At 55.6% G+C, this 23479-nt stretch overlaps 2 protein-coding genes across 10 annotated transcripts in view; one reads left to right on the top strand and one right to left on the bottom strand.

The window, feature by feature from the left end:
• The window catches only part of DLST (dihydrolipoamide S-succinyltransferase), a 19746-nt gene extending 16751 nt beyond the window's left edge, over positions 1 to 2995 (top strand). The window contains exons 14-15 of the mRNA XM_045901244.3: positions 111 to 278; positions 1445 to 2995. Coding sequence (XP_045757200.1) covers positions 111 to 278; positions 1445 to 1579 — 303 coding nt within the window. The 3' untranslated portion in view covers positions 1580 to 2995. The remainder of the gene's footprint in view (positions 1 to 110; positions 279 to 1444) is intronic.
• On the bottom strand, positions 2730 to 19742 carry RPS6KL1 (ribosomal protein S6 kinase like 1). 9 transcript variants are annotated; one of them, XM_064571364.1, is made up of 15 exons: positions 19631 to 19742; positions 18392 to 19183; positions 18006 to 18281; positions 16683 to 16807; positions 15723 to 15815; positions 9636 to 9683; positions 9113 to 9245; positions 7671 to 8279; positions 7220 to 7309; positions 6971 to 7053; positions 5815 to 5910; positions 5473 to 5579; positions 4501 to 4610; positions 4063 to 4360; positions 2730 to 2937 (listed from the first exon to the last, which is right to left on the bottom strand). In XM_064571364.1, the coding sequence occupies exons 2-13, from the start codon at positions 18429 to 18431 to the stop codon at positions 4538 to 4540; spliced, it is 1773 nt and encodes a 590-aa protein (XP_064427434.1). In that variant the 5' UTR covers positions 18432 to 19183; positions 19631 to 19742; the 3' UTR covers positions 2730 to 2937; positions 4063 to 4360; positions 4501 to 4537. The 9 variants fall into 9 exon arrangements, with proteins under 9 accessions (XP_064427434.1, XP_064427441.1, XP_064427440.1 ...); XM_064571371.1 differs by lacking the exon at positions 18392 to 19183 and having other exon boundaries at positions 18006 to 18294; positions 19671 to 19742; XM_064571370.1 differs by lacking the exon at positions 18392 to 19183.
• Positions 19743 to 23479: the final 3737 nt, after the last annotated feature.

Raw genomic sequence — 23479 nt, forward strand, 5'->3', positions numbered from 1 at the left:
CAACAGCTAGAAGTTGGACTGTTGATCTCAGACAGGAGCCTTCTGGACTCCCTGTAGGTGAAGAAAGCTGGGTTGTCCTTATATTGCAGTGATTAAATCTCCATTCTTAGGCCCGAAAGAATGAACTTGCCATTGAAGATATGGATGGTGGTACTTTCACCATTAGCAACGGAGGTGTTTTCGGCTCACTCTTTGGAACGCCCATCATCAACCCCCCTCAGTCGGCCATTCTGGGCATGCACGGCATCTTTGATAGGCCAGTGGCTGTGGGGGGCAAGGTAGGAACCATCACTGCAAATGTCCTAGCGGCTAGATGAAGAGGAGGGGGAAAGCTAGCTATTAATTATGACAGATGCACTGGAATTTCAGGCATAAGTTCCATCTCTTAGTTTCTAATTAATAGCTAAGGCACTGATCTTCAAATTGTGGTGTGTGGTTTGGCATCATTTGGGGACTTCTTAGAAATGCAGACTCTTAGACCCCTTTCCAGACCTGATGAAGCAGAAGCTGCAGGTGATTCTGATACAACTTAAGTGTGAGGACCATGGAGTTGAGGTGGTTTCCTCCTTCATCTGGAGAGGTCATCAAGCTCCATTCTCTAGGTGCCGTCCAGAGTGGGGACACAGTTGGAAACGTGGTCCTTGCCCCGGGGAAACAGGACAGCAATGAAGATCTATGAGCTCCCAGGTTGTATGAAGGTTTAGCGGTTCCCTGGGAGTTCAGGGAATAAAGTTAAAGGGTCTTGAGCTGGCCCTAGAAGATATGTTGGTAGGAAAATATTTTCTGGGACTCCTGTGTTTAGAACGTTTTTGGGTCACTAGGTCTTGTGAATCCAAAAATCCTAGGTCTTCTCTCTTGAAAATGCTCACACACCTAACTTGGCATTCCACTTGAGAGAATTTGAGGATCTCTGGTTACTTTTTAAAATTCTAACCCTAAAGAAGAAACTTCAGGCTGCCAGGATTGAAGGGAAAAGTTTTCCTTTAGAAAGGGCAGAGAATGTGTTTTGTTTTGTTTTTTTTAAAGATTTATTTGAGAGCGCGTATACGCAAGTGTGTTCCCAAGCTGGGGCGGGGAGCGGGGGGTGTCCACTGAGAGCTGAGCCTGATGCTATGGAGCTTGATCCCAGGACCCTGAGATCATGACCTGAGACAAAATCAAGAGTTGGAAGCTTAACCAACTCAGCACCCAGGTGCCCAAGAATGTTTTTTTAAAAGGCACTTTTGGAAGAGACTCTTTATTTTCTTGGTTGAGCTTTCTTGAGTGGGAGAGCTTTGCACTAAGGGTAAGCCTTGGTCTTTGAAAATAGAAGGCTCCAGAAGCAACATCAATAGGAAAAGCTCTGGAACTGGAAACTTTTCTATGGGCTATGCTTTCTCATCTCCCCACTTCTAGTGGGGCTTCCTCTGCTGCAGACAGACCTGTCAACCTCTCCTCTCTGTAGGTGGAGGTGCGGCCCATGATGTACGTGGCACTGACCTATGATCATCGGCTGATCGACGGCAGAGAGGCGGTAACTTTTCTCCGCAAAATCAAGGCAGCGGTAGAGGATCCCAGAGTCCTCCTACTGGACCTTTAGGAGGAAGCCACATACCCTACACACCAACCATGCAGGAACTGACCACCAATCTTCTCCCTGTCCCCTCATGGGTTCCAGGCTAGCCTGGTGCCAGGCACATGTTGTTGGCCCCCAGCAAGGAAACCAGGGCACTACGTAACCAGCAGCCACAGTTCATTTCTTGGTATTCTGCCAGGCTCTCCCCTCTCTGCACCCTTCTCATACACTCGAACATCTTCTTGAGGCTTGAGGGAGAGAGCGCCTTAGTGGATGCTCATTAATATTCCTGCCTCTCTCCCATTCGTCTTTTGCAGAGATGATTTTGCTTCTCTCCTGGGCCAGTATTCAATAGGGAAACCACTGGGGACCATGTGATCAAGTTTGTATCTTTTGAAAGTCTATTCTCCAGAGCCTCCTTAGGAGGGCGTGGTGTCTCCCAGGCTCACAGCAGCCTCTGGCCCGGCTGTGCACATTCTCACTTGATTGCACCTGTATGGAGGTATTGACTGCAGGCCAAGAGGTGCTGCTTGCCGCGTAAATAACAGTTCATTCTGCGCTGCCATGGACTTCAGGATGCCTCTTCTACCTCGTCCAGGAAGCACAGGCCAGGGGGTCTGGGGGGGAGGGGGGAGGTAGTTGGGGGGGGCAGAGTCCCCTCCGAGGTGGTATGTTTTAGACAAGACAGGAGCAGAGCCCACCCTCTCCGTCACGGCTCCATTTTGGCACAGTAACACACAGCCGTGGTCGTGCCAACCTTTCTGGGCTGCTTGGAACCATTCTAGCACATCGCTGTCGTTTAGAGCAGATTCTAGCACGTCATGGCAGCGGGACAGGGCATGGTCACAAGGGCTGGAGGCTGGTGAGATTGGGGTGAGGGGGCTTCCTGTGGACTGGCTCAGATTGATTTGAGCTTTTTACATGCCATTGGCGTAAGCACTCGGACTGAAGGGGCAGCTCTGTTTCTCTGTGCATCGTGGCCCTTGAGGGAGCGGGGTGTCAGGGAGGATGGACCCTGGTGGAAACCAGCCCCAAGATGCTACTATACAGCGGGGATGATGGGCAGCGTCGCCTGAGGTGGTGTTGCCAGATGGGTCTGGGCACAATCATTGGAATTGCTTGGAGCAAGTTTAAATACACACATCTTGTCGTGAAAGCTGCTGGGCTTCATTGCTTTGTATGCAACTGCATCCAGGCCTGAGGCTGCTGACACTGGACACCAGGAGCCGCTGACTTAGTGCCGTGCCCGTTGGGATCTGGAGCTCCTTGGGATCTGGAGCTGGAGCGGAGAAGCAAGGCCTGGGGGGGCGGGGGGGAAGGGTTGGGAGCCGATACTGAGTGCCTGCAGCATCTACTCTGTCTTCGCTATTCAGAACTTGTACCTGAAATATTTAAAGAAACTGATTTTAAATGCAAATTAAAGGGCAAATGTTCTCAAAAGGTTCCTGCTTCTGCGGTCCTTTTAGTTCCCACGGTGCACAGCCCCAGCACTGTGACTGTCCCGGGAGTTGGCCTGTGAGATGCCCGATCTGAAGTTACCACTGTACTGGTTTGACAGCAGGTGGCACCCTAACCATCGCGTGCCGGGAACGTGCCGGCTTCCTTCCGGTGAGCCCCTCCAGCCTGACAGGCCACGCGCTTGGGGAGCCTTCGCGATGGCTTCAAAGAGGGACCCAAACGCCACCAGACGGGCGTTTCTGGGGGGCTTGGAGGAGGTGGGCGCCACTCAGACAATTTCGCATTTTGGACTTGGTTGCCACGTGTACGCAAGGGGGCCCGAGGTCCGTGAGCACTGATGAGGGTAGATCACCCCCTGGGAGCAGGGGTCGGGGAGGGAGGCAGGCAGGGAGCTAACCTAGACTGTGGGCGACAGGCATATGGCTTCTGGGCTTAAACACCACCCCCACCTGTTGGGCCTGCAGGGATGCCGTGTCTGGGTGCAGGTCTGTCACAGGAACGAAGTGGCTCCAGAGGGCAGAACTTAGAGCTAATGGGGGGGGGGGTGGCGGGGAGGACGGGTTCAAGGAAAGGCAGAACCTCAGCCTGCCCTGGGCTTGGTGCTAGAAGCTCTCTCTAGGAAACCTCCAGTGGAGGGATTACTAGCCCCATAAGGGCTGGGACACCGGTATTCACGGCCCAGCAGAGGGGCAGATGCACAGGTGTTTGTGGCACAGATGAGGCCCGGAAGTTCAGAAGCAGCTCCGCCTGCGTGTGGCAGTGGTTGGGAGCAGTCGGCCTGACTTAGCAAAAGGACAGACTTGCGGACAGGCTCCACCGGGCCCTAGCATTAGGGTCTTTAATGCGAGCCACCATCCATCTCCGGGGTCACTGTGAGGATTATTAGACTAGTGTCCTGTCTACCCCCTCCCCGCCCCGATACCATGACCCTCCTCTAGGACTTCTCTCTTTCCCACAGATCCCAGGGCCCCCTACATGCCGTCCTTTCCTCTCAGCTTCTCTGCGGGGCACAGGCTGACATGCCTTTCACTACCAGCCCTGCTTCCTACCTTCTTAGGGGACTCCAAGCTCACTCTTGAGTAGCGTGGGGCATCTCGGGGGGAGTCTTCCAATCTCTCCCTTCTGGCAGGGCTGCTCTGGTTGCATTCAGGAGGCAAGGACACCACAGGTAATGGCAGGCTTTATTGGGGAGTAGGGGGTATGGGCAAGGCCCAGGGAAAGCAGGCGCAGGCTGTGTTCCCCCCGTGTGCCCTCTGCAGGACTGGTCTCTACCCATAGAGTTAGAGTTGGACCTTCACAGCCAGACTGGAGAAGTGTCGGAGGCGCCCCCTGGTGGTGGTGGAGACACTGGAAGGAAGGAGTTGGGGGCAGAGGTCTGGTGGAAATTTCCTTCTTAGGTGCCACACCCCAGTGACAGGATAAGCCCCGAGGGGAATCAGAGGACCCCCAAACCTGGGGAGGGGATTGTCTTTGGGGTAACTACTTACCCCAGCTCTTCAGGGACCAGAAACATTTTGCTTCTGGCTAAAAGCTTAGGCAATCATTCCAAGTGTTTTGTGAAGTCACAGTGGGCGGTGAATTGAATGGCCCCTCAAGACTAAAATGCAAAATGGTAAATAGGACAAATGCCTGAGAAGGGATTGTAATGGGTACAAAGTGTGGTAGTTGCTCCAGCCTGGGGGCCCAGGGGGTAGACTCCCCTTCCCATACCCGTGGGCTAGCTGGGGAAGAGAGCTCTTTATTCTGTTTTCAGAATGACTCTAAGTGCCAGAGCTGTGCCTTCCTCTCCCCTGATGCTTATCCTTATTTCTCTCTCCTGCTTGCCTTTTGTTCTCCAGTCTGAAGTCATAAGACAGGGCACGGTCAGGTTGGGGAGTGGATCATCCTGTCCCCCACCCTCCAACCCCGTGTAGGAATAGCCTGGGAGGGGGAAGAGGCCGAGTTGCACGGCTAAGATGAGCAGGCAGGGCAGGCAGGGCAGCCCTGGTTTGGGTCCACTGGGCCAGTGGACCAGTATCCTGAGATGAGTCTCCAGAGATGTCCCCAGTGGGGCACATGGCCGCTCATGAGTCACGAAACCTTGCCGTCCACTCAGCAGGCGGGCAGGAGCTCAGAGCTCATGCTGCGGAAGGCACCCTGTGGCCTGGCAGGTCTGCGGTCAAGGTACAGGGAGCTGTTGACTGACGGTTGGAGGATGGATGGGCGGAGGGGTCCGAGCTTCCCAGCCGGGTGGGATCTACCCCTCAGCAGAGACCAGAAAGGGTCTCCAGAGCTGGTTGGGGAATGCCCAACCCCTTCTGGGCAGTAGCGATGGTTACGATGGTGCCCAAGAGTGGCGCTGAGCAACTGCCACCTTTGCCTGAGGGTCACTGATTAGGCGGGCCAGCTCTGGGCGGCAGAGGGGAGAGAAGATCCAGACTAGTCCAGCAGCTTCCATGACCCACTCTGCCCCCTCTTACCCCCCCAGTTTGCTCCACTGGGTAGTACTGAAAAAGGGGTGGGCCTTGAGCTTGTTGACTCCGCCGCCTCCAGCACCCAGGCGCCGGGCAGGATCAAACTGCAGCAGCTGGGGGAAAAGCCCGGGGGGTTGGCAGGCCTGCCCGGCCCCCACTCCCCAGCCTCCCGGCCCTCGGAACTCCCAGTAGTACCTGGGGGACAGGTGGTGTTCAGCCCCCAGCATACACAGATTTGTTCCCATTACAGACGTCCAGCCTGTGGGGCTATGTTGACGCCAGAGCTCTGCCCTCCCAGCACCCACCTCGCGCCAAGCAGCGGCCGCCTCTGGACCAGCCGTAGCTCACCTCAGTCAGCAGGGAGGCCGCTGGGCGACTGAGCCACTCGGGCAGCTGGAGCCGGGTGTGGGGCTGGATTCCCGAGGGGTGGCTCTGCGACAGGGCCTGGGAAGACACGGAGGGGGGCAACCCCGCAGTGTGCGCCTGCTCCCGTGGCAGCCGGGATTTACCTTCCCCCGTGTCACGTCCCGTGGGGATGAGGACGACGGTTGTCTTTCGCTTTGAAGCTACTGCATGCCAGGAAGATGCCTGACGCCTTATCCGTAATTTCCACGACCACCCTCAAAGTAAGTTCTGGCATCTTCATTTTAAAGGCAAGAGGCAGGCTCGGGAGGTAAAGGGACTTTTATGCTGAGTTCAGGGTTGGAACCCAGGTCCGTCTGGCTCCAGGCCTGCCAGGAGCATCGACCAGGGCAGGCACCCCGGCGGGAGCAGCACTGGAGCGCAGCGGGGACTTCTGGGGCTCGGGCGGAGCGACAAGACGCGACCCGGTGGGAGGCCGAGGGCTAGAGAAGTGGTGGGAGGCCGAGAGGAGAGAACCCCGCTCTGGGGGCTGTCGGGGGCTAACAAGAGGGGCCAGGACAGACGTCCGGCGCCACTTCATCCGCTCCTGTCCTCTCCTGCTCGACTGTAGTCTGGCCTCGCCCTCGCTGCCTGGCCTCACCAGCCCCACGTGTGATGCTGAGCTCAGGGAGGGGCACAGAGGGCAGAGGCCGCTGTCCTTCAGCCAAAACCGGAGCTTACAGCCCCGACGGGGCCGGGGGGGAGGGGCGGGGAAGGGGCGGTGGGGAGCAGCGGCTGGGGGGGATGAGTCAGTGGCCTTCCAGGGAAGAAGGGTTGTGTCAAATTCCACCCTCCCTCCAGACCACGCAGGGTTTCTCCTCCGGAACCCTTCCCTGACTAGCCCAGCTCAACTCCTTCACCTAAGTTGCAGTCTCGCTCGCTATAGCCACTAGTGGGGCGGGGCTGCTGGGCGTGTCCATGCCCTGGGTGGGAGGGGCTTCCCAAGGCCTCATGGCCTGCGGGGGCAGCTGCGGGGGAGGGAACGGCCAGGTCTTGGAGAACCAGGTAGCCTCAGCCCCAACCCTGGCTGGTTGGACTAAGCCGAGCCTATCCTACCCTCAGTGACACCCAGCAGGGCTCCCCACCCTGCCCCGCTACTCACGGTTCCGGTCAGCATTTCATACAGCAGAGACCCAAAGCTCCACCAGTCACAGGCTTCCGTCAGCTCAGAAATCCCACCCACCTCTGGGGGAATAAGACCACACATGTCCCAGCCTCACCCCAGAGGCCTGGTCTCCACTCTACCCCTCTGACCCAGACACGGCCCCTTCCCACTGTCACTCTTAGCCCACGGCTCAACCCACAGCGGCACCCAAGATCTCAGGCCCCCTGGCCCCTCCTCCGCTCTTGCCTGGGGCACTGTAGAGATTGTCCAAGGCCTCCCTGCAGTAGTGGGGCTCCACCTCTGCCCACTGGCCGAAATACGTGAGCCGGATGTGACCTTCTCCGCCAGTGTGTGCAGGGAGGGAAAAGGGTGGACAAAACTTGTGGTTAGTAGTCCTGGAGGAGGTGGGAGGGGACTCCAGGGCTTCCCCCAACAGGCACTGGGCAGAAACAACCAGGTTTTCCTAGGAGCTGCTGCCTTGGACTCAGGCTCAGGCTCAACCTTGGCCAACCAGACTCGGCAGAGTCCCGAGTGAAGAGGCCAGGGGGAGAGGCAGGGGGCAGCAGATAACCTCAGAGGTCCCCTGAACTTTGGAGACCTCTCCTTCGCTGGCTGGAGGCTTTGGGGACCCCATGTGAGAGGTGGGGTGGGGTGAGGACAGCCTAATCCCCCCTCCTCCCGGGCCCCGGGCACCTACCTGCCTGGTCCAAGAGCAGGTTGCGGGGATTGAGGTCTCGGCACAGCACCCCCTGCTGGTGCAGCGCCTCCAGGGCGAGCAGGGTCTCAGCCGCCCACTGCTTCACCTGCTCTTCCTTCACCGTCCAGGCGCCCCGGCCAGACCCTGGTCGGGCCCTAGCTGCTACGGGGTGGCTCGGACTTCTGCCTCGGCCACAGGCCCCCAGCACCCGGACAGCCCCCTGATGAACCCAAGGGAGCCCCCAAGAGGGCCTCACGTCCAAGCTCTGGCCAGGTCGCCGCCTGGCTTGGAGGTGCAGGCGGCCACCTGGGGACTTAAGAAGGTCCAAGGAGCAGGAAGCATGGGTCCTGGCGGAGGGGTCACCTTCAGCCTCTCTCTGGGGAGTGATGGGTGGGGCCTCCCTGGCTGGGGGAAGGCTCTGAGAAGTCCGTGGAAGCTCCCGAAGGATTCTGTCTGGCAGGCAGGTGGGTCCCAGGGGGAGCAGTGCTGGGGTCTGGAGGCCGAGGGGTGAGTTGAGCGGAGCCTTCATCCTCTCCGGGCTGGAGCCAGACCTGCCCCCAGACTGTTGGGGCTGCTCCTGGGAGAGCAGGTGGGACCAGAGCGTGCCCCCTGGGCCATGCAGAGGCGCAGTGAGCATGGGGACAGGGGAGAAGAAGAGTGTGGACACCACGTCCCCAACTCTTGCCTCCCCTCCACCCGGCATGAGCCCCCTCTCTTCCACATCTCACCTGTGCCCCCTCCCTCCTCAGCCCGGAATGCCCTCTGCTCTCCCTTTGACCCACCCAGAGGGGACCCGGCCTCGCAAGCTGGCGCAAAAAGGTGCTTAACGCCAAGGGAGTTGTAAATTATTGTTCCTGCCCGTGGTTTGGGTGGTAGGTTCACCCGTGCTCAATAGAATTTTTTACTTTTTAGGGAGAACAGTATAATGAAATTTAAGCAAGTAAAATAAAAGAAGGCCAGGCATGGACCTGCAATGACTCTATGTCATGACCCAAGGATGTGTCCCTCATTAAAAAAAAAAAATCACTGTAATAGGGTGATGGATAAGTATGTGCTCCACGGCCCTGCGGCTGTCCTCACAGCCTCAGGCACCACCATCCCCTGTGGCCACTCCAAAGAATGGGCACAGACCAGAAAAATGAAAAGAGCCCAAACTGGAGGAAGTGGTGACAACGGGGACATCTGCATCAATGCCCTCTCACGGCCCAGGACGTGACCCTCCTCCTCCAGACGTCCCCTGCCCCCCGCCTGGCGCCACCCAGAGGCCTGCCCCAGCCCGATCTGCCATCCTCCCCCCACCCTCCCCAGGAAACCTGGGTCCCCTGCTCGGCGCTGCACGTCTGGTGCAAGTTACGCCCCCCTCGTGCTTGGCATTTTAAGGGGATGAAAAAGGACATGCCAAAGGCCTGAGGAGCTGACAGGGACCCCCGAGGCCCCCTCACCTTGCACGTGCTCCAGCTGCAGGAAGATGGAATCCTCACTCACGAAGTAGCGAAGCAGCTTCGTCATGTAGGGGACGCCGTGCGGGATGATGGTCAGCCGCTCCCGGTTCGCCACGTGACACCTGGACAGGCTCTGGGGGAGGACAGGCAGGTCAGCGGGGCACAGACCAGACGGTGCCCTGCGAGGGGATGTCCTAGCCTGGCCTTAGGGGCAAACATGATAGGGGTTAGAACCCACCCCAAAGAGCAACTGCCTCCCCCAGTTCCTGACCTGGCCCTCACCCCTGCTCCCACCACAGAATCCAGGCCCTCACCCCTCTGAAACAAGGATGAGGCAGTGTGTGTGTGTCTGGGAGGCGGGGGACATGCTCAGGGGCAGAACAAGCAGCTTTTAGATTTGGAGGGAGCCTGGTCTTCAGGTACAGATTCTGGGTGGGAGGTTCCCCAGAGGGCAGGGGTTCCAAGAGTGGCGGGAAAGCTCCAGGGGGGGATGCAGGGTGGCAGGGGACTAAGTGGCACCTGCCTTTACCACGAAGGTCCCTCCGGTCGCTGGGTCCTGGACCAGCTGCACCTGCCAAGGTCCAGGAGGCACCAGTCAAGGCACAGGCTAGTTCCTGGGGCTCCAGAGTCCGAGCCCCAGCTCCCCAGGTTCCTCTCTCCAGGGCAGGCTGTAGTGGTGCAGTGTGTGCCCCTGGCCCCCCAACGAGCTGACATCAATCCTGTCCTCACCCCCCCTTCGTTAGACCTGCAGTTTTCGCTCCGGTGCCAGCCCGCAGGTCAGGCTGGGACCCCTAATCTGTCTCCAGTGCTCTCTGGGCTCACCCTTAGGGAGCCCGATCACTGTGTCTACTTTCCCATCTCCCCACTCGGCAATGAGCAATATGAGGGCAGGGACTCCCCTGTCAGCTCTCTTCCCAGAGTCCTGCACGGTGCAGGGATGTCGGAGATGCTTCATCCGCACGTGGCGTGTGGTCCCTTCTGCGGGGTTGAGGGTGTCCTGGCTGGGCGGGACCTCAGAGCCAGTCACTGCTTCTGATCTCTTATTTTACAGGTGAAGCAGCTGAGGCTTTGAGAGTGCAGCCCAAGGTCACCCATGGGCCGAGCCGTGCCCAGGAACACACAGGCTTGGCACGCTCCTTTGGGTCCCTGCCACTGCCTGCCCCTCCCCTTTTTAAAATAGTCTTCCTCTCTGGAGGCGTCTTTGGAGAACAGCCCCCTTCTCCCGTTGCTTTTGGTCCAAGGCAGCAACATGCCAATTGCTGGGTCAGGGCCTTGTTTGGAGTTGGGCCCTTGACTCATCTCTGTGGTGGGCAGGGGTGGACCCCAGCCACAGGAGAGAGCAGGAGCGTGTTGGGGCAGGAAAGCAGAAGATTTGGCCAGGTGAGGGTGGGGGCAAGACCAGCACCCTGATGTCGTGACTCCTTGGCAGTCTGCCTGCCCTGCAGACACTCCCCTTGGTGGCAGGTGGGCACCCCCCGCACCCAGCCAGGCCACAAGGCAGTGGCAAAGCCTGCATCCAAGGATCAGGGTGGGAAAGGGGCCCTGGGTTTAAATCTTGGGCAAGTGAATTGATTTTCTCATCTACCAAACAGGAATTACAAATGCCCACCTTCCCTCATTACTGGTTTGTTGAAGCATAAATAGAAAGGCCCTTTATGGGCACCTGGGTGGCTCAGCTCGGGTCAGGATCTCAGGGTCCTGGGATGGAGCCCCACATCGGGCTCCATGCTCCGCAGGGAGCCTGCTTCTCCCTCTCCCTCTTGTTCTCTTTCTAATAAATAAAATCTTTTTTTAAAAAAGGCCCGGGCGCCTGGGGGGCTCAGTTGGTTAAGCAACTGCCTTTGGCTCAGGTCATGATCCTGGAGTCCCGGGATGGAATCCCTGCCCAGCGGGGAGTCTGCTTCTCCCTCTGACCCTCCCCCCGCATACTCTATCTCATTCTCTCTCTCTCTCAAATAAATAAATAAAATCTTTAAAAAAAATAGAAATAAAAAATACATTTAAAAAGGCCCTTTGTTTCTATAAAGGCCAGGAGAATGCCAGTTGCCACATTGGCCACATCACACTGCCTCTCTGGACCTTGTTCACCTGCAAAATGGGGTGACGGCAGGACCTGCTTTAGGTCAGGAGGACGACTCCATTCCAGCAGACACGTCTAACGGCCGCCTGCGCCTGCCACGCCACATGCCCTCCCCCGATAATCTGCACTGACTGTCCCTGACTCTTGATTTTGGCTCAGGTCATGATCTCAGGGTCAGGAGATAGAGCCCCGTATCGGGCTCTGTGCTCAGCTCGGTGTCTGCTTGGGTCCCTCCTTCCAACCCTGCACTCTCTCTCTCTCTCAAATAAATAAATCTTAAAAAAAATAAAATAAAATGCAGCACTGTTCATTGGAACATGAAATATGTGTCTGGCTAAGAGCACTTATTCTGTGCTAAATGCTTTATACAGATTACTTAATTTTAGCCCCACAGCCCTACCAGGTGAGTGTTATGAACGACCCCTTTTATTGATGAAGAAGCTGAGGTTCAGAGAGGTTGTGTTACCTATGGTCCCACTGCCAAAAAGCGGTAGAGGCGGGATTTGAAGCCAGGCAGGGATGACCCCGGAGCCCTGGAGACCGAACTGCAAGGGGGGCACAGCCAGGTGACCATGGCACCTGCCCTCCCTTCGGTCTCAGCTCCCCGTCAGTGCCCTTCCGGAGGCAGCAGTGATGCCTGCCTTCTGACCGCCAGAGGTCTCTCCTCCAACAGCCAGAGATGGAACCCAGCCCGACCCCAGCTCCTTGACCAAATTTGTGCAATGTTTGAAAAAGCAAGACCGAAAACTCCGGGGTCATTTAGGAGAATCGAGTTTCCCACAAATACTGACACCCTGGATAATTCCCCACTGTCCCTTGCCAACTGGGATTCCCTACCACCTTGTCCTGGCTAAGGTCCTCTCAGAGAGTCCAAAACGCCAGCGGTGAAGGCTCTGGAAGCCAGATTTAAAACTTGATCAGTACGCTGGAACAAGTGTGTTTAAATATATATATATATTTATGTATTTTTTAATACACACTCGCGCACGCACACATCTACCTGTCTGGAAAGAAATAGACCAAAACACTAATAGCAATTATCTTGGAGCTAGGTAGGATGGTGGGGAATATATATATGGTTTTAAACTCCTTTCTCTTTCATATCTCAAGAGCAGAGGGGGCATTTTCCCCTTAAAGTAAGCAAACAAAAGAATCCCCCTCCTCTTTCGCTCAGTGCTATGGGGGACAGAACACTAGCTAGTCACTTGACCTTATGAACCTCTGTTTCATTCTCTGTAAGACAATTATTAAAATGCAGCACTGTCCAAGGGCGCCTGGGTGACTCAGTCGGTTAAACATCTGCCTTCGGCTCAGGACATCCCAGGGTCCTGGGATGGAGCCCCACATAGGGTTCCCTGCTCAGGGGGAAGACTGCTTCTCCCTCTCCCGCTCCTGCTCCCCCTGCTTGTGCTCTCTCTGTCAAATAAATAAATATAATCTTAAAAAAAAAATGCAGCTCTGTCCAAGGCGCCTAGATGGCTCAGTTGGTTGAGCATCCGACTCTTGATTTTGGCTCAGGTCATGATCTCAGGGTCGGGAGATAGAGCCCCGTACCGGGCTCTGTGCTCAGCTCGGTGTCTGCTTGGGTCCCTCCTCCCAACCCTGCACTCTCTCTCTCTCTCTCAAATAAATAAATCTTAAAAAAAAAATAAATAAAATGCAGCACTGTTCATTGGAACATGAAATATGTGTCTGCACTGTCCAATACAGAAGCCATTAACCATATGAAAAGCCAACAAGTCCTTGAAACATGGTTGGGTAAATGAGAAGCAGAATATTTAATTTTAACTAATTTTAACTTCAATAGTCTTATGTGGCTAATGACTAGTGGATGGGGCTGCACAGCCTAGTGCTTTTTTCCCAGGGCAACTGAGAGGGTTTAATGCAACAGTTTCGCAAATGAGAATGTGCCTTACTCATGTCAGGTGAATGTTGCCATTTGGAAGGTAGAAGGTAGTTCTGGGTGTCCCTACTTCACCTTTTCATAAAGGGAATTTATTTTTTTTAAAGATACCCCCTGAGATCTTGGGACACGGAACAATGAAAGCTTCGGTGAAACCCATTAACACTTTCTTTAAAAATGCCCAAAGTATCAAAACCCCAGGAGGACTCTCTCATGGAGCAACCAAATCCAAAAGTTCCAAACAGATTCTCCAACTCCAAGGCCCACAGGGGCCTGGGACATGAACCAAGGGGGCAGGGCAGGGACAGGAACAAACCAGAGGACTGGTGTCCCATTAAAACCGGCACCCCCCACCCCGACTCCTTGCTGCCACGTGAGGATGTGAGCCAGCGTTTCCAGATCTTCCAATTTTGCAGGAGAAGCAGGAAATCTGGACTTCTATATGAAACCTGCCAATTTTTAAATGTTGGTAAGTAATGATAATTTTAAAAAACACCCGTGTGTTCGAGCCAAAAAAACAAGAAGTAACTTGGATGGCCTTCTTTTTCTTCCCCATCTCTGGCTCCTACATGAAGCTCAGCAAACATGTGGTGATATCTCTCAGGCCCCCCCATGCTCCCTGAGAACAAACCCCTGGGTATTCTAGCCAGAGACCTATCTAGTCCCTGATCTCCCCGCCACCTTGCAGTTTCCAGTAACCCCCTCCCCCTGCCAGTACCTCCTTAGCCCCTAGGGATCCCTTTCCCAGCCCGGTTCACCTAACAAGTGGGCATCTCCGGGGGCACTTCAGGCTTCTTGAGCAGACCCTTGGCCCCTCCCTGGCCCCGAGGGCTGCTGGCCAGGCGCTGCTCTCCTGCCAGAATCTGCCTGGGCAGGGCTGCAGAATGGAGCGCCTGTCTGCAGGGACCTGGGCCCAGGGGCCCTAACATCTCTCCTAATTTGGGGACGATGTTCCCGACTTGGAAATGACACAGGAAAGGGAAGCAGGATCTCAGGAGGGAGGTGGAGTAGGTAAACTGGATGCCCAAGAGAGGGTAAAAAAGGAATGAAAGAATCTCAAAACAGAATGGTTGGGCTTGGCCTTATTTTGTGCTTCCCATATGCACAGGCCTCAGAATCCTGGATTCTGAAAATGCTTTGCATATGCCGCGTGTCCTGGGGTCAAACAAATTCGGGAAATTCTATCACAGACCTCCTTCTCGGAAACTCATGGTATACATTTGCATCCTCAAAGCTCTGCAAACTCCTATAATTAAAAAAACAAAGTCATGTCACTCTAACTCCCTGTAATCCACACTGGTTGGACCTGGAACCCCCCCCCCTCCACACCACCTATGGTTCTGCGGGATCCCACGTGAGGAAAAGGTGGTGGCAGTCCCCTCCGGGCCGGTCTGTGGGAGCCGCTGTCCTTGGCTGGGGCCGCACAGACGAGTGCAGTTGGAGGGAAGGCAGATGGAAGCTGGCCGGGCCTTGGCTGACAGACTGGGGCCTGTTCCAGGGACCTGGGGAAGCAGCTGGAGCGCGGCTGGGGGACGGGAAGCCTGCACGCCTCCCCGCCCCCCTTGTCACTAGCATTTAGGGCCATCAAACGCATATCAAATGTTTCAGCGTGTGCCAGGCCTTTCCCAAAAGTTATTTCATTTTAGTTCCCACATGCCCCCGTGGGGGGGAGGATTCTTATCCCGCTCACAGATGAGGAAACGAACGGGGAGGTGAAGGGGTTTGCTGTGGCCACACTGCGTGCAGCAGGCGTCCTCTGTGAGCCACGGGCCCAGCAAAATCCCCCGATGAGTGTTTAAATTACAGATGCCAGGGCTCAACGCTGGAAATTCTGCCTCCACGGGCCTGGGGTGGGGCCCAGGAATCCCTATTTAGGAAGCTCCCCAGGTGATTCTGATGAACAGCCAATCTGAGAAAGACCCACGTTAGCAACTACTCAGGTGTGGCCTGGGTTGGGGCAGAGGGCAACCGAATATTGGCTCAGATCTCATTTGACTCAACTGTCTGTCCTTCTGGATCCCCCACTCTGAGGAGTGTCCCGTACAAGTTGGGATGTCGGCTCCTATCTCCCTTCCTGCCCCACATTAAGAGAAAAGGCCTTAGACGGCGTCAGGATGCGGGGGAAGGCAGGAGGGGATGGGCAGAGCTGCTGAGGCCCCTCTGGGGGCCGGGACCCTCAGCAGGACAGGCTTCTGGAGAGGAGTGTACACTCGCACCAAACAAACTCCTCGGCAGGACTTGGAGACAGCCCTGGGGCGCAGAGGGAGGGTGGGTGGGGGCCTGTGGGAAGCGGGAGGGGGAGTGAGCAGGGCCATGTGCGCTGGCTGGGAGCCCTGGGCATTGCTTCTCCGGCTTCTGTCTTGAGCCTCTAAGGGAGTGGCTGTCTGTCTGAGCTCCAGGCTATGGAAAAGGGACCATTTGCCTCTTCTGTTCCCCTTTTCCTCTCCAGGACCTGACTGACGTGTGCTGGGCTGGGAGGAGGGTGGGGAGCCAATGGACACAGCTACTCTCCTCCCCTGGGGCCCTCCGACCCCTTTCCAGCCCCTTCTCCTCCCCCACCACCCCCATCTGCCTGCCCCATCTCCTTCAGCACCAAAACCGTGGCTGTCAGCTCACAGCTCACTCACCTTCTCGATGACCCCAACCACCTTGCAGCCCCTCAGCTGCTCCAGGGCAGAGCTCAGTGTGCGGATGGGCCGGAGCCTCAGGCTGCTGAAACCCTGCAGAGGTGGGAGACAGAACCCACAGACTCAGGGCCCAGCCCTCCTCAGGCACTGCCTTCTCACCGGGCCCTCCCCAGCTGCCAAAAGAGCAGTGGGCACTAGGGGCAGAACTGGGGTCCACGGAGCACCCACCTCACAGGGAACAGACAAGCTGGCCCTGACTGGCAGGGCACCCCCTCGGTCCCAGGTGACCACACTGCCCTCTACACTCGGCGCCCCCCACCAGCCCTCCTCCAAGGCCCAGGGGAGTCCTCAGGCTTCAGATCCCCTGTCTTGAAAGCCCCACCCATAGGAGGCAGGTGCTCCCAGGGGTGGGGAAATAACCCAGGGACATGAGGGTCTCAGGGAACATGCCTGGAAGACCCAGGCATGTGGCTCGGGCACCTGCTTTGGGGAAAAGCAGCCTAATAAGATGCAGAAGAGAAAATACATTTCCAGCACTGTGGTGTCGATCGAAAAACTCCGAGTATAAGTGGACCCACGCAGTTCAAACCTGTTCAAGGGTCAACTGTGCTCACCCAAACTTCAACCCATTCAAATTTCAACAGACGTGGGAAACTTGGGAGTGTGTACACATGGAGCTTACATATGAGCCGTGCATGAGAGTCTGGAGGTGTGTGTGTGTTTACCCTGTGCGGGGGTGAGACTGGCCTGGAGACGATGTGCTAAGGGTTCAGAGATGAAGGAACTAGTTGGGTGTGGGAGACGGAGGGAGCCAGCAGAATGGCAGGGAGACAGCCCTGTCCCTGGCACGCACACAGCCCAGGACAGGAGGTGACAGCCCTCTGGCCCGTGGGGGGCAGGGAGCCTCGCTCTCTCCTCCCCCCCCAGAGCCGTCAGGCCTTTGGGGAGCGGTCTCCTCACCGTGCCGGGGCCGGCCCCACCGCCCAGGGTCTTCTGCAGGTGGCAGGTGAAGATCTCCTCGGCCCGCCGCAGGTACTTGGTAATTTTCAGCTTCACAGCCTCGCATCGCTCCTTGTTGGGGTCGACTGTGGGGTGAGGGAGTCACCAGGACCCACCCTGGCCCTGCGGGGGGCTGGGGCTCCAGCGCCCGCTGCCCGCCCTCTGCCCTCTGCCCTCTGCAGGAGAGAGCGCCTGCTTCTAAGGCTGGTGTGCAGACAGTGCCCTGCCCGCCCCCGTCCCCCCTCCCCACCCAGCCTTCCTCTGGGCGGGAGTCCGGCAGGTGCAGCCGCAGAAGGAAGATGGGGGGAGAGGCTGGGAACGGTGGTCACAGGTGGCACCCCCCCCACCTCACTGGCTGCCATCACACCCCGGGAAGGAAGAGAGGGGGATTCCGGAGTCTGTTTGCAGAGCAGGAGACAGAAGCTCCCAGAGAACAGCCCTCTGCCTTCTCTGAGACCCAGTGTGAAAAGGCCGGAATGGGGACCAGGATTGGAAAAGGAACAGATTCACTGGGCAGTCGGCCCCAGCGTTGGCGGGGCTCCGTGGCGGGGATGGGGGAGTGAGGGGGGAGGAAGTGTGAAGCAGGGCCTGACTCCTACCCCCCACCGCCCTCAGGGGTCTCCACCTGGCCTCTCCCCTGCAGGCACAATGCCCCACTTTGCCCTAAACAGGCTGCTCTCTCTCTCTCTCTCTCTCACCAGATGGCCCTTCATTTTGACTTCTAGAAAATACCCTATGCTGGCCTAGCCTGGCGTCCCTTTCCCTCTTTTCTCCCCTCATTTCTTCCTCATTGCTCTTCCCACCAGAGAGGGAATTATCCAACATTAAACTCATCAGTCTCCCCCCTGGTGATGCAAGCCCCCAGGACAGGAGCCCCGCTCGCTCCAGGGACGTACGGGGTCAGCGCCCAGCCTCTGGATCCCCAACTGTTCAAGCCTCAGCTCTGCCACTGAGAGCTATGGAAACTTAAGCAAGTAATTTAACTGCCTGGTGCCTCGGTTTTCACATCTGGAAAATAGGAATAAAAATAGTTCCTATATACGACATCAACAACGTATGTAATCATTTCCATTACTGTGAGGTTCAAATGAGTTAATACAGGTAAAGCCCTTAGACCAGGGTCCGGCATACAGGAACCACTCACACAGGCCTTGCTGCCCTTGCCACAGGCCTGCGGGGCCAGCCTAGAGCCTTGCTCACTCAGCACAGACGGACAGAGGATGGGGGGGAGCCCCAAGCCCGCCCTGCCCCAGCAGCTCCCGCCCCTGGCCCCCCGGGCCTCACCGTGCACACCCCGCAGCAGCAGGTCCACGCCGTTCTGGTAGTGGTTGAAGGCTGCCTCGTAGTCCTCACTGACATCGCGCTCCAGGGCCAGCCGGATCTGCGTGGCTGCATCCACCAGGTAGTCGCGCTTGGTCACGTCAGGGGCCCCGGGGGCCACCAGGTTGCGAATCTGCTCCAGGTACACGCGGGCCTGGGACCGTGCTCGGGAGCAAGGCTCAGGCTCCAGGCCAGGGCCCGGGGGACACTCGCAGGCCACCAGGCTCATGGCTGCTTGCCCTGTGGCGGTGACCTGAAATCAATAGACGCCCTGGGGAGGCCCCGGCGGCGAACAACAGCCCATCGGTACCCTGGCTTCCTCCGCTGAAAACTGGGAGACTAATACTCACCTCCAAGGGCTGGAGGGATCAGAGCTAGTGCGGGTAACATCCCTCTACGGGGCCAGACCTTTTCTTAATGGTGATAATAGAATAATAACATGCTCAGGGCTCTTCCTTTCAATTCAAATTCACATCAACAGGTATTTCTTGAGCACTGGAGAGAGCTGAGGACATCTGTGATGCAGAACTGCCTTCCTGGGGTCTCACAAACTAGTGTCTAGCACATGTAAACATATGTCGGCCACACACCAAGGCTGTTCCTCACACTGTTCCCTCCATCCTGCCTATTCTCCTGGTCATACTCCTCCTACAGGAATCTCATTTATCCTTCAGGGTTCAGCTCAGTGGCACTCCCTGAACAGGAGAGATTGCCCCCACCTTATTTAATTCCCTTTGGTGCCGAGGTCAGCAAGTGAGGACCGCCCCCCCCACCCCCCCACCCGAGCCTGGCAGAGAGTTAGGCACAAGGCCTGGCCTTAAACCTGTGGGCAAATGAAATGACCGAGTGACAGATTCTGGATCGACGTAGGAGAAGGAGGGCAGAGCCGACCCGGCCCCAGGGAGGCAGCGGCACTCTCCTGGCTCCGTCTGAGTAAGCCAGGGGGCCACGTGGCCTCCCAGGACCTAGCAGCTTATCCCTAGCAGGGATAAGAGCAGTGGCTTCAGGAAAGGAAAGGGCTCTGGAGAGGTCCACAGAGCTGCCCCTACACCTCCGCCCCCAGCCTCAGTGGCACCTGTGTTCTCGCAGGCCCCACTGAGAAGGGCAGGGCCTGAACTTCCAAGACTAGGTCACCTCTGCCTCTGTGGAGAGAGGGAATAGATAGAACAGGATGGGGAGTGGGGCGGGGAGGGAAACCGACATCCCCCAGGCCAGCGGGAAGCTGAGCTCCGGCCAGGATGCGGCCACGGGGTGGAGGGAAGGAGAGAGGGAAGCCGCACCCTCCTTGCTCCGCCCAGCCCCCCGGGACCCGCAGCTCGGAGGCCTGTGCTGGGGCGGGCGGGCGCCAAGGCCGAGGGGCTGGGCTGCTCGAGTCAGGCCACCGGGCCACCCCGCCGGGTTGGGTCCCCCGGGGCAGGACTGCGGGGCCGCGCCTGGACCCGGGAAGCGGAGCGCCCAGCCCGCGAGTCCCGGCACGCAAGGTGCGCCACCCGGCGCGGTGGGACCGAGGGAAGCTGCGGGAGTGAGAGGAGGGGCCGCCCGCGCCTGGAGGACCGGGGCCCGGAGGAGGAGCCGGGCAAACCCCGTACCTGCCCGAGCCAGGAGCTCGGTCCGCGCGGTCGGACCTACCCCTGCCGCCACCGCCCCTCGAGCGGGAGGCCGTGCACCACCCCGCAGCCTTGCGCCCTCCAGCCAGGTGCAGGGGCCTGGCCGGGTGCAGCCTGGCCATTGGCTGCGGATGAGCTCATCCTCCAGCGTTAGAATAAACCGCCAATCAGCACCCGGCTCCGTTTCTGACGGCTCTTAAAGCCCCAGCATCCGCAAAGCCGGACTCCGGGAGAGGGAGTGAAGGGGGAAGGGGGCCGGTCCGTAATCACCTAGGGCTGCGGGAGAGCCTGCTTCCGCAATCGAAGCCAACTAGGGGCGCAGGGGTGGCTCAGTCGGTTGAGCTGGGACTCTTGGTTTCAGCTCAGGTCATGCTCTCAGGGTCCCGATCCAGCTCTGGGAGGGCTCCATGCTCAGCGAGGAGTCTGCTTGAGATTCTGTCTCTCCCTCTCCCTCTGCGCCTCCCCCTGCTCGCACTGGGGCACTCTCTGTCTCTCTCTCTAAAAATAATTAATTAAAAAAAAAAAGAAAGAAATCTAGGTCGACTAGAAAACATGCATGCCACTTCTGGGACTTTTCTCATTCATTATTTCATTCGTTCGTTCAACTATTTAATACTTCTGTACTGAGACACGACTATGCAGGAGGAACGAGATGCTGAGACACAGCGCTGGAACAGACAGCCTCTGCTCACGTCTTCGGGGGTTTACAGTCTAGGGAGGGATCTAGGGATTAAAGAACTAAAGAATACAGTTGATGGTTCATTCCAGTTGTGATCAGAGCTGCATCAGAGAAGCACCACAGGGCCTATGAGACTTACAACAAGGGGAATGACCTGGTCTGGGGGTCAGAAGGCTTTCTGGAGGAAGTGATATCTGAACTGGGCATACAGACCTCACTTTCTCCGCCTCCCCCCCCACCCCCCCACCCCCCCGCAGTGCTGCATTCATACTCTCCTTAGTGCACTGTCTCTCCCCTAGATATCTTATCATCCAGGTCCCCTTTCCTGAACCCCAACACCTCCTCCTCTATCCTCATTCCCAGTCGGAGACATGCTTCCTCCTTCCCTTGAAAACACCGGAGCTCTCTTCTTCTGTTTGCTCTCTGCCCACCAGCCAGGTCTGCACCCACATACTGCCTCCCCTTACCACAGATGACCTGTCTGTGCCCCATCAAAGGCCAGCCTTCCACTTGGGATCAGCCCCGTCCTATCACCTACTCAAGGAACCATTCCAGCAATTCTCCCCTCTCTGTCCTGCATCATTAATTTTTGGCTCCCACCAGATCATTCTCATCTGATACAATCATAATGCTGATTCTAAACACTTTTAAAGCAAAACAAGAAAACAAAACAAAACAAAACCACTCTTGGCCTCACTTCTCCCTTTATCCACCACCCTAGGTTTGTAGCAAAGCTCCTTGAAAGAGAGGTCTATGCTCGCCCTCTCATTTCTCTTCTCCTACTCTTTCTTGAACCTGCTCTGATGAGGCTTTCTTCTTCAACATTCCTCTGAAATTGCTCTTGGTCAGGCCACTGGAGTGGCTCAGTTGGTTAAGTAGCTGACTCTTGATTTGGCTCAGGCCATGATCTCAGGGTCATGAGACTGAGCTCTGTGTGGGGCTTCGAGTGGGGTCCTGCGCTGGGCATGGAGTCTGCTTAAGATTCTCTTTCCCTCCGCCCCTCCTCCCACTGCTCACTCACTCTCACTCTCAAAAAAAAGGGGGGGGGGACACCTGTGTGTCTCGTCGGTTGAGCATCAGACTCTTGGTTTCAGCTCAGGTCATGATCTCATGGGTTGTGGGATCGAGCCCCACATCAGCCTCCACACTCAGTGGGGAGTTGACTCGAGATTCTCTCCCTCTCCCTCTGCCCCTCCCCCGCTCTCTCTCTCAAATAAATAAATAAATAAGTAAAATCTTAAAAAAAAAATGAAATTACTCTTGGTCAAGTTACCAGTGACCTCCTGGTTGCTAAACCCAATGGTCATTGCTTGGTCTTCACTTTCCTTGACCTCTCAGAAGCATCCAACCCAGGTGATCATGCCTTTCTCCCTAGGCTTCTGGAACCCACACTCTCCTGGTTGCCTCCTGTTTCACTAGCAGCCCCTTCCCAGTTTCCTTTGATGGCTCTTCTCCTCCTCTCCAGCTTCTGAATGTTACAGTGACCCAGGGTTTAGTCCTTGATGTTTTCCTTCCCTCTACCTTTATTGTCTTTTTTTTTTTTTTAAGATTTTGTTTATTTATTTGACAGAGAGAATGAGAGAGTACGAGCAGGTAGAGGGGCAGAGGAAGAGGGAGAAGCAGGCTCCCCGCTGAGCAGGGAGCCCAGTGCAGGGCTTGATTCCAGGACCCTGGGATCATGACCTGAGCTAAAGGCAGACGCTTAACCGACTGAGCCACCCAGACACCTCTATCCTTACTGTCTTGATGAGGATTGCATGTAGTCTTATGATTTTAAACAGCATTCTTCTATATGCTGATGGTTCTGTATATCTATTTATCTATTTACAGATATCTTCTTTTTTTTTAAAGATTTTATTTATTTATTTATATATTTGAGAGAGAGAGAGAAACAGCATGAGAGGGGAGAGGGTCAGAGGGAGAAGCAGGCTCCCCACTGAGCCGGGAGCCTGATGTGGGGCTTGATTCCAGGACTCCGGGATCATGACCTGAGCTGAAGGCAGTTGCTTAACCAACTGAGCCACCCAGGCGCCCCTTTACAGATATCTTCTATCTTCTGTATCTATTAGCCTTCGCCTCTCTACCAGACTTAAATATTTAATAGTCTAATAAAACATCTCAAATTCAACACGTCCAGAACTAAAGTTTTAAAACACAGCCTACAGAATTGGAGAAAACATCTGTAAATCATTTATCTGATAAGGGTCTAGCATCCAGAATATAACAAGAACCCTTACTATTCAACAATAAAATGACAAATAATCCAATTTAAAAGAGGCAAGGGATTTGAGTAAACACTTCTTCAGAGAAGATATACAAATGGCCAATAAGCACTTGAGAAGATACTCAATATAGTTAGTCATTAGGGGAATACAAATTAAAACCACAATGAGATACCACGTCATATCCACTAGGATGGCTATGATTAAAAAAGATAGACAATAGCAAGTATTGACAAGGATCTGGGGAAGTTGGAACTATGACACATTGCTGGTCAGAGTGTAAAATGTTGCAGCTACTTTGGAAAGCAATTTGAAAGTTCTTCAGAAAAGAGTTACCATATGACCTAGCAATCCACTAATGGGTCTCTCTATACTCAAGAAAACTGAACACATATGTTCACATGAAAACTTACACTGGATGTTTATAGTGGCATCATTCATAATAGTCAAAAAGTGGAAATAATCCAAACATCCATCAACTGATGAATAGATAAATAAAATATGGCATATCCATATAATGGAATATTATCCAGCCATAAAAATAATGAAGTACGGATGGGCGGGTGAACCTTGAAAACATTATGCTGAGTAAAAGAAAGCAGACACAAAATACTACATATTTTATGAGTTCATTTATATAAAATTTCGACAACAGGCAAGTCCATAGGGACAGAAAATAGATTTCAGGGAGAGGGGAATGGGGGAGTGGCTAAAGAATATGGATTCCTTTTCCAGTTCAGCAAATGTCCTGGAATTAGTGAGATGGTTGCAACATTTGTCAATATACTAAGAACCACCAAATTCACATGTTTTTAAAAGATTTTATTTATTTGTCAGAAAGAGAGAATGCGAGTGCTCAAGCAGGGGGAGCGGCAGGCAGAGGGAGAAACAGGCTCTCTGCTGAGCAAGGAGCCTGATGTGAGGCTCCAT

The sequence above is a fragment of the Mirounga angustirostris genome, unplaced genomic scaffold (assembly GCF_029215605.1).
Source record: "Mirounga angustirostris isolate CCGP_5_RB_7025 unplaced genomic scaffold, mMirAng1.0.hap1 SCAF_9, whole genome shotgun sequence".
Classification (NCBI taxonomy): Eukaryota; Metazoa; Chordata; class Mammalia; order Carnivora; family Phocidae; genus Mirounga; species Mirounga angustirostris.